Below are 16,374 nucleotides of genomic sequence, written 5' to 3'. Positions count from 1 at the left end.
TCCGCGTCTGACAGCCTTACGTCACGCAAGTTATTAGGGGCACGAGCACGTAAGATTTTTGAAGGTACCCTCATGTAATCAGGGCGAGAAATATATCATTTGAATTCATTAGACGACTTTGACGAGATTTGGGAAATATTCTTGAAAGGTTGGACTCTTTTAACTAATTCTCCCCATTCAAGATTTACTCAAAAGACTACAATCTTTCAAGAATCTTTCCCAAATATTGTCAAAGTCTTCTGGTGTAAGGATGGCTAGATGGCTAGGCCTCAGTGAAACATGACATCATGCAAGCTATTTGTTCAAATCACCAGCATCAAGACGTTCTGTAGCTTACGAGTTTTGCCAGCATGTGTTCAGTAGGTCATTGAATGACTGCATGCAGAGAAATGTAGGCTAGGCCTATCGGCTACTAAATTGAAACGAATTTAGTAACGTGTAGATGCATATTTGACTACACTACACAGCGGCGTCGGTCTGGGGTTAGACTGGGGGCGGGGCGAGGGGCATCAGGACTGCTCATACATAGGGCCCAGGATCTTGTGGTACGCTCCTGACACTACACAATATGTACACTGGTGAAGACGTGGACCGTTGTAAGCCTATAGCATTGTTAGGTAGGCTAGATAAATTGCTCTCAAACATTGTTCAGTTACTCAATGTAACCACGGCAAAGGGATATTACATTGGCTAATAAATAGAGGTTTAGTGAAGTGCTCTATTTAAAAAAAAAAAACAAAGGCCTAGTTAATTTAGAAAAATCTGTCTCTTTGCAAAACACTTTGTGCTCATTGCTTGACAAGTGAATGAATGAAATTGCGCTGTTGTTGTTAGGCTACTGTTACTATTGCTGGTTTGATACACTTAGGCTACAATTACAAACGTTTGATACACTTTTTTAAAAATACATGTGCCTATCCTATTCACAATGTATAGGCCTAGGCTGTGGCCAGCAGGAAGCTTTTCTTCAAGCATAATATGAGAGGCATACAAGTGCTAAGGTTAACAAGTAGCCTAGGCGTAAAATAACCTATTTGTGAACAAGCGAATAAAATGTTGTTCGAACTTCAGAAAGACAATTTTGATGATGTTTAATAAGAAATTGTATAGCCTGGGCTATAACATTTGCTATAAAGATCCTACACAAAGTGCATGTTTTTTTGGACAGGGTCTTGGCCAGGTTCATATGTTTCTTACTTTGGTCTCTCCATAGAGACATGACTGCGTTTTGACAATTTCGGTAGACCTAGTGTTGCCAACTTTCTAATATGAAAATAAGTTTCAGCTCACACTTACACAGCTTACACTACCATTTGCTAAATTTTGTCAAAAGGATGCACTAAAATGAGCGCATAACATACTACATATATGCACAATGAGACAATTTGGTCAAATAAGCTCACATTCTCACGATATACCAAAAAATCTTGCAATGACGTCTCCAGGGCTCTGTATTGAATTAATATATAGTCTAGCTTAATAACACTTAAAGGAACCGTATGTAAAAAATGTATTTCAATTAATCATAAAATGGCCCTGATATGTCACTAGACATTAAGAAATCATGTTAATTTCAAATACTTATATCACTGACAACAGTAGTCCGGCCAGGATATTGTCATTTAAAAAGTGAAGTTGCAGCCCTCAACTGATGTTGTGTTTTGTCATGTCATGTTGTGTTTTGGCCTGATGCGCCACCCTTTCCCTATCTACTAATCAAAGTCAGTAGTGTTTCGGCATCCAGGTTTGCAACCTCGAGTCAGCCGGGAGGGTGAGGGGATACACCGCTCTACGTACAGTAATTTGAAAGTGATTGCAGTATCAGTGTTGGCCACAATCTTACATATGGTTCCTTTAATAAATAAATAACTGTAGCCTACACTGAAAGAAAAATAACCGCTGGATTTACTTGAACACTGTAAAAAAGGAAAAGTCAGGGCTGTCCAATTTATCAAACTATATTATGTTACAATTACATAAAACAGTAGTTTTGAATGAAACACAACCTTATTATCTTTCCAATTCAGTAGGCCTAATCCATTATTCTAATTGAATCACGTAAGGTTACAAGCATAGGCCTAATGGGACCAAAAGGAAAAGAGGCTTTGTCACAGTTAATTAAACAAATTCATGTTTTTCTTTCAGACACAATGTCATTAAGTTGAACTGAGATATTTTGCCACAGCAATGAATTAGAGCCCGACCGATAAAGGATTTTGAAGGACGATACCGATACAAATATTTGTTGATTTAAAAATCCGATATATCGGCCGATATATTTTTTTTTTTCAGAAACGCGCAACAAAACATTAACAGATTTCCCTAACATTAGTTATTTGTAGTTATTTATGAGTATTGACTAAAATAATATGATAATGCATTTTAAAAACTTGTTTATTTTTAAATAATATTGTCACAGTGGAACAAAGGAACATCGAAATATATTAAAGTTCTGATAAATAAAATGTATAAAAATAGTCTTTTGAACAAAAACACAATAACAACAACAACCAAATCAAAGTTACCAGTTTTAAAAGACTTGGTAAGCTTCATAAATATAACTTTGAACTAAGACTTAATAATTACAAAAAATAATGATGACATTATTGTGCGTGTGTAATAATTAGTCTCTATTGCCTTATAAGCTACCTTATAATTACAATGTCAGCTTGCTTATCCCTTTACCTGCACTTTTAAAATTATTTCCATCAAGCTACATCAAACCATTTTCAATCATCAGTTGCTGCCTGCCTTCTAAAACCTACTATTTAGTGATCTATGCAGTGTAACTACAGATATACTAGTTATAAATACAGTAATCATTACTTTATTTAGGCAGAATAAGTTGGTTGTTGTTTCCAAGCTCATTAATGTTAACGTTAGCGGTCTTCCACTGATATTCATGGCATTAGCTAGCTTTGTGGTTAGCTAGTCTATGATGAGCCATAATTTAGCAATGGATAACGTCATACTGCAAATTGTAAAACATAGGCCTACGCTTTCAAAATAACAGGCCGGGGAGAGATGATACGTCTCACTGCTATAACTGTCACGCTATTAAAGAAATACATCTTCAGTCACATTGTCAAAAGTTAATAGGACAGACAGTCAACTACACTGTAACAACATAACGTAATTACTAGCTAATTCCGCTTCACTCTCGGCTTATTTAACAGCAGCAAAACTGGACATTGTTTTCATGAATTTTGACATGCTTATTTGAGTTAAGAGAACTGATGGGGATGTTCTTTTAATTGTTATTCAAGCAATGTATGTCTCGTGACTATGGAGCTCAATTTGTCTCAATAATATTTGTATATGCACAGAGGGGGATCCACAAATATTTCTTGATTTGTGTTTTGATATCTACAAATAAAAAAAATCATATTTGTAACTCCTATATTGATTTTTACAAATATAAATGTGCATTTGTAAAACCGAAAATTTCATTTGTGAAATGTGATTCTGCATTCTGCAAGTTTGTCTCAAAAATACGTGATCCACAAATGCTGATCCACATATGCGAAAACGAAAACTGTGTGTGCTGGTGATCCACAAATGCAAAATTAGATTTCACAAAGGCAATTTTCAGTTTTACAAATGCCATTTCATTTACAAATACACATCTACAATTGTGAAAACCAATTTACAAGTTACAAATATGATTTTTTTATTTGTGGATGTCAAAACACGAATGCAAGTCAAGAAACTGAATACTGAAGTTGCACTGAATACAACAGGAAAGCCCTGCAGCGCATAGTGAACACAGCTGGAAGGATTATTGGTGCTTCACTCCCCTCCCTGAAGGAGATTTACACCACCCACCTCACCCGCCAGGCTTTACCAAAATTGTGAGTGATGCAAGTCACCCCGCTCACAATCTGTTTGATCTACTGCCCTCTGGGAAGAGGTACAGAAGCCTGCGCCCCAAGACTACCAGACTCACCAACAGCTTCATACACCAAGCTGTAAGGATGCTGAACTCTCTCCCTCCTCTCCCCCCTCCACCCTCAGCTACATAACATCCTGGACATTGGACCCAAAATGGCCGCCTGCACTACTCCACTTGCACACTTGCACACTTGTACACTTTACAACTTGGTGTTGTTGTCCTGAAAACACAACACTTCTGCTGCTCTTACATAACTTGCACCACTATGCCACTTTCTTTCTTACTTAGGTCAAACAGAACTACCCAAGCCTTTTATTGGCCTGACTTTGCACTAGTATTTTATTGACTGTCTATGCACAATTTCAACCAAATTTTGCTGCTCTTATTTTTTCATTATTATATGTGCCCTCTTATTTACTTATTTACTTACTTTTTTGTTTACTTGAATGTTATGTTTGTCTGTGGACCTAAATTGGTAAAATATGTCTTGTCTTCACCGTGGGATAGTGAGAAACGTAATTTCGATCTCTTTGTATGTCTGGAACATGTGAAGAAATTGACAATAAAGCTGACTTTGACTTTGACTTTGAAATATTTGTGGATGTCGCCATCTACTGGATTGCGATTTCTGTGTGCGGTGAATTAAAGTAGGCCTATTTACGTGTGGATTTGTGTGACTTTCATGTGAAGAACGTCTCAAAAACACGTAACTTTGGAAAGCTTAAGAATCGTGTGCTGGTGATCCACAAATGCAGAATCACATTTCACAAATGAAATTTTCGGTTTTACAAATGGCATTTTATTTACAAATGCACATCTATATTTGTAAAAATCAATATACGAGTTACAAATATGATTTTTTTATTTGTAGATATCAAAACACACATGCAAATCAAGAAATATTTGTGGATCCACCTCTGCGCATATACAAATAATATTGAGACAAATTTAGCTCCATAGGAAAATGCCTAATATCGACCGATAATATCGGCCCGCCGATAAATCGGTCGGGCTCTACAATGAATTTATCCAACAGAATCATCTAATGTGAAGCACCTAAGTCAAACTTTATCAACCGTCTCTGCCTGAAAGTGCTGAAACAAGGCAAACTAGAAAATGTAATGCCAGAGAAATTACAATAGTGGTTGGAAAGCTGCTGGCTTAATGTTGGTAGGGAGATTCCTGGAAAAAAAAACACTGAATCACTTAATCTTTGAGTTCATACAAACCCTCGTACCAAAAAAAACCTTGTGTGTCAAAGCGTTCTTGAGATATAACACTCAAGGTGTTTTTCACATTGACATTTGACCTCCAACATCATTTCACTTCATCTTTGACTCCATACAAACACTCACACCAAATTTCAGGCATGTATGTCAAGGCATTTTTGAGATATCGCGCTCAGAGTATTCATGGACTTGACCTTTGACCTCCAACATCAACTCACTTAATCTTTGAGTCCATACAAACACTTGTACCAAATTTGAAGCATATGAGATATGGCTGTGACTTTTATTTTGACAGACAGGAAACACTTAAACAGGATCTGTAGTTTTAGAGAGCGCCAGATTGTAGGCATTAGAAGCTGAGACAGTTGAAATCACAGGTGACACCTGTGCCAGTGTTCTAATTAGCCCGGGAACTTCTCTGGGAGCTTAAAGGTGTGATTTGTAGGATTGTTACCGAACGTTCTGTAGGCCAAAATCAAAACACTGGTGAACGTTCTCAAGACTACCAGACGCGAGCCTCTTCTGGGTTGCCAGATGAAGACTTAGCTAACGTTAGTTGACCTGCATCTACTATAACGTTTCTCCAACCATGACCCAGCTACACATTACGGAAACAGTGAAAACAAAAAATACCTCTCTAACCAACGTAACATATTTAGCTGAAGTTAGCGATGCAGATGAAGTTTAGCCTAGGCTACCTGTTGTGGAGAAATATGGCCAGCTCTGCGTCAGACTTGATATTCTTCGTTTGACGAAGACGTCACCATATCAGGAAGCTCCTCCGATGTCCACTTAATTTGTTTCTTGTTTTAATTTTGGAAATGTGCCTGCCTCTCGTAGGTGTTCATGACTACAACTGACAGCTGTTGACAGTTGGCCTTTGCTAATTTGGCAACCCAAATAGGAGGACGCGCTAGCCCATTATTAATACGCTATTCTAGAATTAATCGTTGAAAACATAAATGAAAATTCCAAGAGATTCCGCCCCGTAACTCTTTTTTTTTCATGGGTTTTACGGGTTAGAGTAATGTTGTCAAATAAGCCATTACTTCAATTCATCGTGTTTCCTTACTCTCTGACAACATATGGTGATCATTTTTGGAATGGTTACAGTTAATTTCCATTATTTCTACATACTGGACCTTTAAAGAGTGCAGCTGGATTTAGGCCATTATGACATCCCAGCCATACAAGTCTATGGGGGGAAAATGAGCTTTTTGACATTAATCCCCTATTTCTCAAAAACTATAAAATTTTAAGAAAATCTGAAAAAGGAACTCTTTTGTCCAACTCCAGACCTACAAAACGTTTTTTTCAACATGTCTGTACGTTAAGCGGTTAGAGTCGCATTTATTCTTGAAAAGGTAAAAAGAAAAAAGGTTATAAGAAGAAGAAGAAGCTAAGCCAGGAGATTTCAAGATAGTGGATTCCATCCACTATAATGAACGGGATGCCTTGGTGTCACCCATTTCATTATGTTCCCATGAACCTTTGCAAGAACACTGAGACCATCACACAGCTAACAGTGTTGCTAAAAGTTTTCATATGGGTTTTCTTAAACAGGGTTATGCTAAAGACCAGTAACATTTGGAGCTGAGTTGTAGCTTATGTTATGCTTTGAGATGAACTATGCTTTGTTCCCACCATTGAGTGGGTTAGGTATTAGGCATGCACAGTAATATGTTGTCATCTACAATGAATTCGTCTAATAGCCTAGGCCTACTTCTAATTCTGATTCTGAATCTGACTTGAAGTCTTTAATATCAAAGTTATCTTCCTTCAACATTGATGTTGAAATTTTAAGTGCATCTGCATATACTCTCAGTACATGTTATCTGTATAACACAATGACTTTGAAATTGCATTAATATTTTGTGTAAACTTAATTTAAACAATTTCACTGGAATTACTTGATCAAATTGGGTAACCACGGCATGAATCAATTTTTTAAACCGAAAGAGAAATGCTGGATTAATTCTAGACATTTAATTCATGTGTAACTGATGTAGCCTACACAATAAATTCACTGTAAAACTGAGCAAAAGCATCTCACGCTATCAGCGTAACGAACTATCTGTGATGACAGACAAACGGGATAAATGACAGCAGCAAGGTTTCCCATATCTCATACAAATCGTGCATTCTTCGTTCAATAGTCTAACTTATTATACTGATTTGTCAAGGATTTGCACTGAATGGATTCTCAATAATACGGAACACATCTTTCCCCTTTCTAATACGGGACGATTCCGTATTTCCGTATTTTACGGAACGGTTGGCAAACCCTACGCTACTCGAGAGTAACCTAGTCATGCTTTGGCTATGCAGAGACCCACGAAAGACTGGATTAACCTGTTCTGCAAGACCAAGGAGTATCATAGTCTACAGAATGGCAGAGCAGAAAGAACGCTCGGACAGCATCTATAGCTACTGTCTGTGGGAAGTTTTAAACCAATGCCTGTGTAGCCGAATGTTCATCTCAGTCTTTTCACTAGCCGTGCATTTGGATCAAGATACCTTTAGGACTATCTTTGCCATACAGTTTGCTGCTGTGATTTAATCTGGACACGGCTGAAAGTTTGATTTTCAAATGCGAAAAGTAGATGAGCAGGCTGCGCCATAAGAATCCTGACCTAAAGAGCCTGTCACCTGAGGTGCATTCTTCAGATAAGGTAGTGTCCTCGCTCAACGACATCGCCTAGATTACCTACTCGGTCGACGTCAGGTGTTCAAGTAATTTGGTTTATGTAGCCTAATATTTGGTTTGATAGCTTACTTAATTACACAGGGGAACACTAGTCTACTCTAACCAAAGGGTAGCTAAACATGGATTGTTTTTAAGGGACCTTTTCTGTAAAATAAAGAACCGACTTGTTTGGCTATATCAAGACCTGCACAGTGAGATCTGAGAATTTAAGTGAGTAGCTTTAAGTGACAATACCATTTATTGATTGTGTTGGACTAAAAACAACGAAAGATTACATTACATGTGCCACTAGCTGTGCCTATATAGGCTACATGTAGGCCTATCGTTAGGCCAAGTAGTTAGTAGGCTAAACTATGAATTGATAATAATCTCTTATTATTTTCAGCCATGGGGGGTTGTTGGAGATGGTGTCAACGGAGCTGTGTGTGTTTCCTCACCGAAGAGGAAAGACGGGCCATCTTTATAGACATGGAAATTCAAAAAATCCTCAAAGACCAGAAAAAGCAAGAACGCAAAGAAATAAAAGTACTACTTCTTGGTATGTAGCCTATTTTACAGTTTTACCTCAGTACAGCTGTTGGTCATGTTTTGATAACTTCCGCATATGAGCTGTAGGCAGTCATTGACTGCACCTTTCAAAATAGTCTGGCTATTTATAAATCATAGCGTTTAAGAAGGTAGTCATTAAAGATCTTTGATTGTAGCCTACGCCTAACTACACGTTAACATTTTTAAAAATATAAGAATTAGCATATGTATGATAGCTGGAGTAGGCTAACGGGGTCAATGCCTATCACTAAATTTCCTTCAAAACAATAATTTTATTCCAATCAAGGGCCTTTGTCAATCAGTGCAAGCTGGCCTAGCTAAATGTAATGATTCAGTTATACCGAGAACATCATCCTACAAAGTTTGGACAAGCAACCGGACTAATTCTTTGCTGTTAATGAACCTAATTCCAGGTAGCCAAAAGTTTTTTTCCCTTTAAAAAAAAAAATAAATAAAAAAATCAAAGATCAGAGTCCTTTGTTACCTAAGGCCTAGACAAACTTTGCGCAAAATATGAGTTGGTGCTGCGACAATTTTCCTGGATTCTGCTTGGTTTGACATGGATCCCAAAAATGTATCTTTTTATGGGACGTTTTCCTATTTATGTATTGCACCATGAAGTTGCTTGGCATTAGAACGTTCAGGATATGTTATATGAGAGGGTGGAAGTAGGCTAACAAAATGTAAACAATTAATAATGAAGTGATGAATATGGATGCAAACTGTAAAGTAGAGGTAAAAGAGTTGTGAAGTAAAAAAAATTATTGTGATAAATCATCAAGCGATTTTATTAAGTTAAGGCGATTTGATAAAAACAGCTGCATGATAAATTGCAATCATCATTTATTATTAACAACACAAAACGGTCATTTATCATTCAAAGGAAGGATTCTCATGGGTGGATGTAACAGAAATTGAATGCTAAACGTGGAGGTGGAGGACGTGGAGGACGTGGAAAAGCACAATGTGAATTGACTAAGGAATGTAGAAATGAATGTTAATTTTAAAACATTATGATAAACTGACAAGTGATTTGATTAACTAATGCCTACTATTTATCATTGACAATGTCTAACTGCATTTATCGCTAAATGGCCAACTACATTTATCGTTTACAGCAAGCAAATTCACAATTTAAAATTCAAATTCACCACCAAAATATATTACTTCCACCTTGTACCTGGTGCACGACATGATGACAGTACATCAATTCTCCTTAAACATGCACATCAGCTAACATCACATAAGTATACTTATTCACCATTGCATACTTATATAACAGTAGCACTTATCATACATTTGTTCTTTTTGTGTCAAATATTCAATCTACATTAACCATAGATCAGAGGTCTTCAACCTTTTTCAGCCCAAGGACCCCTTGGCTGGGAGAGACAGTGAGCATGGACGTTTTGAGCGAGGGAAAAGAGAGGCTTCTTATATCTTTTTACTCCACTAAGTGTTTATGTTGAAACCCAAAATAGACATTTTACTTCACCAAATGCTTAAAAAAACAATCTATTTTTATGTGCTAAGGTTGTTAAGAAGACATCGTCGGCTGACTGCAGTACAATGCTGTACATCCCCATGTATTTTAATGGCCAAGTAGCCAACTTTACGTGTTACTTTTCTCAGAACTAGCTTTGCATCTACAACTTTTCATTCGAAAAAATAGTTTTCCAGGTGCTCCAATACACACAATTTTTCTTTTGTCAGAGACATTTTTTTAATGTTATTTTAACAAATCTAAAAGGGTGTGGTTACGGTACATCTCTGATTGACAGCTCTCGCTGCAGACACGACCCGACATCTCGCCCCCTTAGCGTAATGTCAGCTGAGAGTTAATAGCGTTCATACAATCTAACCTAAATTAGTGTAGCTGTTATTATAATTATGACCGCCACACTAGCGAAGTGCTGGTCATATAGGCCTATAGACTCTCTCTCTCTATATATATATATATATATATATATAGCTAATGGTAACTTGGGGACAAAAGACAAGTGTAATGCAAAGTCGACTTTTTGTAGAACATTACGCATTAAGTCCAATTAATTTTCATTTCAAAGTACAGCGGGGAAAATAAGTATTTAACACGTTGACATTTTTACAAGTATACTTCCAATGAAGCTATTTGCTTGAAATTTTCACCAGACATTAGTATTACCTCAGATAATCCACCCCTATAAAAAAATCCAAACATTAAAGTCCATAGGTAGAGTGGAATGACACAGGAAAAAAGTACTGAACACGCCTGCTGAAATTTCTTACTTTGTGTAATACTTTGTGGAAAAGCCTTTATTCGTAATGACAGCTTCAAGGCATTTCCTATATGACGAAACTAATCAGTCACAGTATTCTGGTGTGAGTTTGGCCCATTCTTTTAAACAGATAGAAGATTCCAGGGGTCCCTCTTGTGAATCCTGATCTTTAGTTAACTTCCAAAACTGCTCAATTGGATTGAAGTCAGGGCCTTGATTTCCTTTCTCTGAAACCAATTGAGAGTTTCTTTTGCTGAATGTTTGGATCATTGTCCTGCTGGAAGGTCTAGCCAGGTCTCATCCTCATCATCCTGGTAGATGTAAAGATTCTCCCGGAACAAAATGACTCCATTCATCATTCCTTCAACTGTATGAAGTCTGCTAGTACCATGAGATGAAAACAGCCCACACCATGATGCCACCACCTCCAAACCTCACTGTTGTATTTTAGGGTGATGCATAGTGCAATTTCTTCTCCAAATATGGTGTGTAGTATGACATCCGAAAAGTTCAATTTTGCTCTCACCTGACCAGAATACATTCTCTCAGTATTTCATAGGATTGTCCAAATGTTGTGTAGCAAACTTTCAACGCGCTTCGACATGATTTTCTTCAGCAATAGAGTAATGCGGGATGAGCGTGCATAGAGGCCATGGCGGTGGAATGCATTACCAATGATTTTCTCTGTAACAATTGTACCTGCTGCCTCCAAGTCTTTCTGGAGCTTTCTCCGAGTGGTCCTTGGCTCTTGGGCTACTCTTCTGACTATCCTTCTGACTTCCTGGTCAGAAAATCTTGCAAGGAGATCCTGTGCATGGCCAGTTGATGATGCAGTGATGTTCCTTCCACTTGCAGATAATGGCTCCAATACTGCTTGCTGGATGATTCTGAAGTTTTGAAGTGCATCTGTAACTAGTTCCTTTGATATGTTTTGCAACAATAAGGTTGCAAAGATCTTAGGAGAGCTCTTTGCTTTTACCCATCATGAAATGTTTCTTGTGTGACCCCTTGGCAACAAAAAACCTTTTTATAGCCCACCAGTATGCCCAGCTTATATCAATTTGCACAGATAGGAGGGATAATTTATCTCAACCATACAACCATCATTAGGTGAATACCATTAACAGTGCAAATGTTCAGATCTGTACTCTTTTTCAAAAGCTCTTAATTCTCTTGTGAAATGTTAAATTGGAGTTTTCTTGTTGTGTGTTTACCAAACTCAGTGGGATAATGCCTTGTACTGGTGATCCTTAGGTTGAGAGTTTGAATCCCAGCTAGAGCATTATGATCAAGCTGCACATGCTGTTGGTCATCAAGATTCCCATTGAACAGCACCTGAATGACATCAGGCAATTAACATTCACGCTCATCAGTTTCCAAGAATCTCAATGCCGATACACAGAGCTTCTTTGTTAACCATTTCTCCTCATAATTCACTCTGTCATATTTATATTTCTTCCATTAGTGTTCTTGAATACAAGTGTTTAATTTCCCCAAAATTTCAAAGATTACTTAGATGTACCCTTTTAGGAAAATTCTATTGTGAAATTTGGGCTTGGAGCTTTCTTGATGTTGTGTGCTTATCAATACACATTTTTACCATGTGAATGTAACTTTCCAAAGTTTAGGATTGGCTGTAGCTCAGTGGGATTATGCCTTGTACTGGGGATCCATTAGCTACAGCATTATGATCTAGCTACACATGACATTCTACTATTGCTCATTTAAGATTCACATCATTGAACAGCACCTGAATGACATCAGACAATCAACATTCACGCTCATCAGTTTCCAAGAATCTCAAACAGGAAGTCAACTTTTATCTCAGCAAAGCTTTCACGTATCAAAACCAAACTCGGTACATGGACTCAGGACCCACTTAGGAGAAGGCTCAAGAAATTTGGTGACCTTTGACCACTAAGGGGGGCGCTATAATCACAGAAAGTAGGCTCGTATCTCAGCAACGCTTACACATATCAAAACCAAACTTGGTACATGAACTTGGGACCCCATCCTGAGGACACACAATCAATTTGGCCGCCGACCACTAAGAGCTACTAGAGTTACAGGACGTTAGCCCCTATCTCCTTGAAATGCTTTACATATCAAAACCAAACTTGGTACATGGACTTGGGACTCCATCCTGAGGACACACAATACATTTGGTGTAGTTTGACCACTAAGGGGGGCACTATAATCACAGGAAGTAGGCTCATATCTCAGCAAACACATATCGGTACTTACCCCATCCTGAGGACAAAATCAATTTGGCAACTAGGGCGCTTTACAGGACGTTAGCCCCTATCTCAGCAATGCTTTTACATATCAAAACCAAACTTGGTACATGGACTTGGGACTCCATCCTGAGGACACACAATACATTTGGTGTAGTTTGACCACTAAAGGGGCACTGGAAGTAGGCTCATATCTCAGCACCACATTATCAAAACCAAACTTGGTATATGAACTTGGGACCCCATCCTGAGGACACACAATCAATTTGGTGACCTTCGACCACTAAGGGGGCGCTAGAGTTACAAGACGTTAGCTCCTATCTCAGCAATGCTTTTACATATCAAAACCAAACTTGGTACATGGACTTGGGACCCCATCCTGAGGACACACAATGCATTTGGTGTACTTTGACCACTAGGGGCGCTATAATTAGCAAGAAATTCTCGTATCGACCTCAATCTTGGTACGTGGACTTGTGGCCACAACCTGAGTATGCACAAAACATTTGGTGATGTTTGACCACTAGGGGTGCTATAATTAGCAAGACTTTCTCGTATCAACACCAAACTTGGTACGTGGACTCATGAACACATCCTGAATAACTATAATACATTTGGTGTCTTTTGACCACTAGGGAAAACTATAATGACATGAATTAGGCTCATATCTTACTAACGCTTTCAGGTATTGAAACCAAACTTTGTACATGGACTCAAGACCCAATCCCAATCCAATCCAATTCAATCCAATCCAATCAACAATAACATGAAGTAGGCTCATATCTCAGTAATCCCAATCCAATCCAGTCAAATCCAATCAACAATCACATGAATAGGCTCATCTCTCAGCAATCCCAATCCAATCCAGTCCAGTCCAGTCCAATCCAATCCAGTCCAGTCCAGTCCAGTCCAATTCAATCCAATCAACAATCACATGAAGTAGGCTCATATCTCAGCAATCCCAATCCAGCCCAGTCCAATCCAGTCCAATCCACTCCAATCCAGTCAAGTCCAATCCAATCCAGTCCAATCCAATCTAATCCGGTCCAATTCAATCCAAACCAATCAACAATCACATGAAGTAGGCTCATATCTCAGCAATCCCAATCCAATTCAGTCCAGTCCAGTCCAATCCAGTCCAATCCAATCCAATCCAATTTAATCCAATCCAATCAACAACCACATGAAGTAGGCTCATATCTCAGCAATCCCAATCCAGTCCAATCAAATCCAATCCAGTCCAATCCAGTGCAATCCAATCCAATTCAATCCAATCAAATCACATTAAGTAGGCTCATATCTCAGCAATCCCAATCCAATCCAGTCCAGTCCAATCCAGTCCAATCCAATCTAATCCGGTCCAATTCAATCCAAACCAATCAACAGTCACATGAAGTAGGCTCATATCTCAGCAATCCCAATCCAATTCAGTCCAGTCAATCCAGTCCAATCCAATCTAATCCGGTCCAATTCAATCCAATCCAATCAACAACCACATGAAGTAGGCTCATATCTCAGCAATCCCAATCCAGTCCAATCAAATCCAATCCAGTCTAATCCAATCCAATCCAGTCCAGCCAGTCTAGTCAAGTCCGGTCCAGTCAAATCCAATCCAATCCAATACCAATCCCAACTCCTGTTCATCTACTTGGCCCCCTCATTGCTGCTTGTAGCTATATTTCTGTATAATGTACATAGGATGTAATATCAGTTAAAGGTGCCCTGCCAGTACATATGTGTTTGTGTTATGTCATGAATGTGAAAATGAACTGCTACCTCCTCTGTCAGCTCTAGCCACTAAAAAAGAAATAAGTGGAGAAATCAGGCCAATTGCAAAAGCTGCTCAGTCTGACAAAGAATTGAATGAGCTGATTACTATTCATGAGCCTGTCCAGTTGAGACAGTGCCCACAGAATTCGTCTTGCTCAAGCAGTGACAGTTTCGTATGCAAGAATGGCTTAACGTCAGTGGGCTTGCGCGCTATGCACGGATAGAACTTCAACAATGCATGTTGTCCAAGAACCCAGAGTTGAGGATCAAATGGCTTCAGTTTAGTTTTTGGAACAATGGTAAATCTGGAGCAGTAGGCTACCATCACGGCAGTCTACGACCAGTGCCCAGTCCAAAAATAAAACGCTATTGTCAACTCAAGTAAGTGCTATGTTATACAGGTTTAATGCACTCGCTAGCCTAGCAGGTTTTATGCCTATTTGGACAATGCTAGCACTCGCTAGCCAAGCTAAGTCAATTAAAATTAATTGATAACAGCTGTCATGTTATGGATGAAACCGACTAGCTGTTAGCCAATCAGAGTCAAGCAGCTTAGCTCGTTGAATATTAATGAGAACTGCTGCAAATTGAACTTCTTGCAGGCTTTCTATTACACACTAGAATGGCTTGAAACAAGGTAACCAAGGCATTGTTTCCACAAAAAATGTCCATGGAGTTCTACCATGTCCATGTGGAGTCCATGGTAAAACTTCAGACATTACCACAAAGTAATGAAATACGTGTGGCAGGGCACCTTTAATAATTCTAGTAGTCTTGCTGTTGTCTCTTTCCTAGAACAGCAAAATCTTAATATTTAAACTTGAATTTGAAACTGAAGACTTGAAGACTTTTGAAACTGTAGCTGCAAAAATGTCTGTCAAAATATTGGGTGAATACAGGTTCCAGTGCTAACGTATCATGTATGGGTCCAAAGTTACAGAACTTCTTAGGGCTCTATTTTAATGGTCTAAAACGGAAGTGTCTTTGCGCAAAACGCATTCACTTTGTGGGCGGATCTCTGGCGCTGATGCTATTTTACCGGCGGGATAATTGACTGTTGCGCCCGACGCAAATCTAAAATGGGGTTGTCTGAAGTAGCTACATTAATCATGGGTGTGGTTTGGGCGTAACGTGCAATAAACCAATCAGAGCGTCATCTCACATTCACTTTAACAACAGGCATGCTTGTTCCATAGCTGATTGCTATTATGGTATTTGCCAGGCGCAGCCAGGAGCGGTCACAGCGCTATAATCACTGTTCAGTTGGGAACAGTTAGCTATTGGTTTTTCCTCTTGACAAAATGTATACAGAATTGTCACAAAGACATACTTTCCGATGTTTTGGGATCATTCTCACTGAATCATGAGGTTATGAATGCATGGTGGTATATTTGCAATGTACAATGTAATCTAACATTACCTCTCTATAGACAATGCATATCTTCTGGCATCGGCATGCAGTTCAATATCACGTCTCCTTAAGTCCTCTAACATTTCCTAATTTATGTCATCAACACATCAGTGATTCGTGAAAATGTGTACGCTAGATTTATGCCTATTTTTTTTCTTTGAAATTATGTATGGTTTACAGAAATGGGAACTACATTGTATAGATGAGAGGAGCTAAGTATGCATTGCGCAGCACAGGCGGCCAAGCAAGTGGCCTAACTTTAAACTCTGGCAACTCCAACAACTCCATAAACAAGTGCAAGTTGACCTAACTTTCAAATCTGCA

The 16,374-nt window shown here is 38.6% G+C and overlaps 1 protein-coding gene across 2 annotated transcripts in view; it reads left to right on the top strand.

Moving 5' to 3' along the window:
- Positions 1-7,516: 7,516 nt before the first annotated feature.
- The window catches only part of LOC125300963 (guanine nucleotide-binding protein subunit alpha-11-like), a 50,339-nt gene continuing 41,481 nt past the window's right edge, over positions 7,517-16,374 (top strand). Inside the window, exons 1-2 of one of the 2 annotated variants that reach the window (XM_048253172.1) lie at positions 7,517-7,793; positions 8,214-8,366. In XM_048253172.1, the coding sequence (XP_048109129.1) occupies positions 8,216-8,366 (151 nt within the window). In that variant the 5' untranslated portion in view covers positions 7,517-7,793; positions 8,214-8,215. The other variant, XM_048253173.1, reaches the window with a different exon arrangement.

This window comes from Alosa alosa, chromosome 9 (assembly GCF_017589495.1).
Source record: "Alosa alosa isolate M-15738 ecotype Scorff River chromosome 9, AALO_Geno_1.1, whole genome shotgun sequence".
Taxonomy (NCBI): Eukaryota; Metazoa; Chordata; class Actinopteri; order Clupeiformes; family Clupeidae; genus Alosa; species Alosa alosa.
The sequence above is the reverse complement of the archived record's forward strand: the minus strand, read 5'-3'. Positions and strand labels throughout refer to the sequence as shown.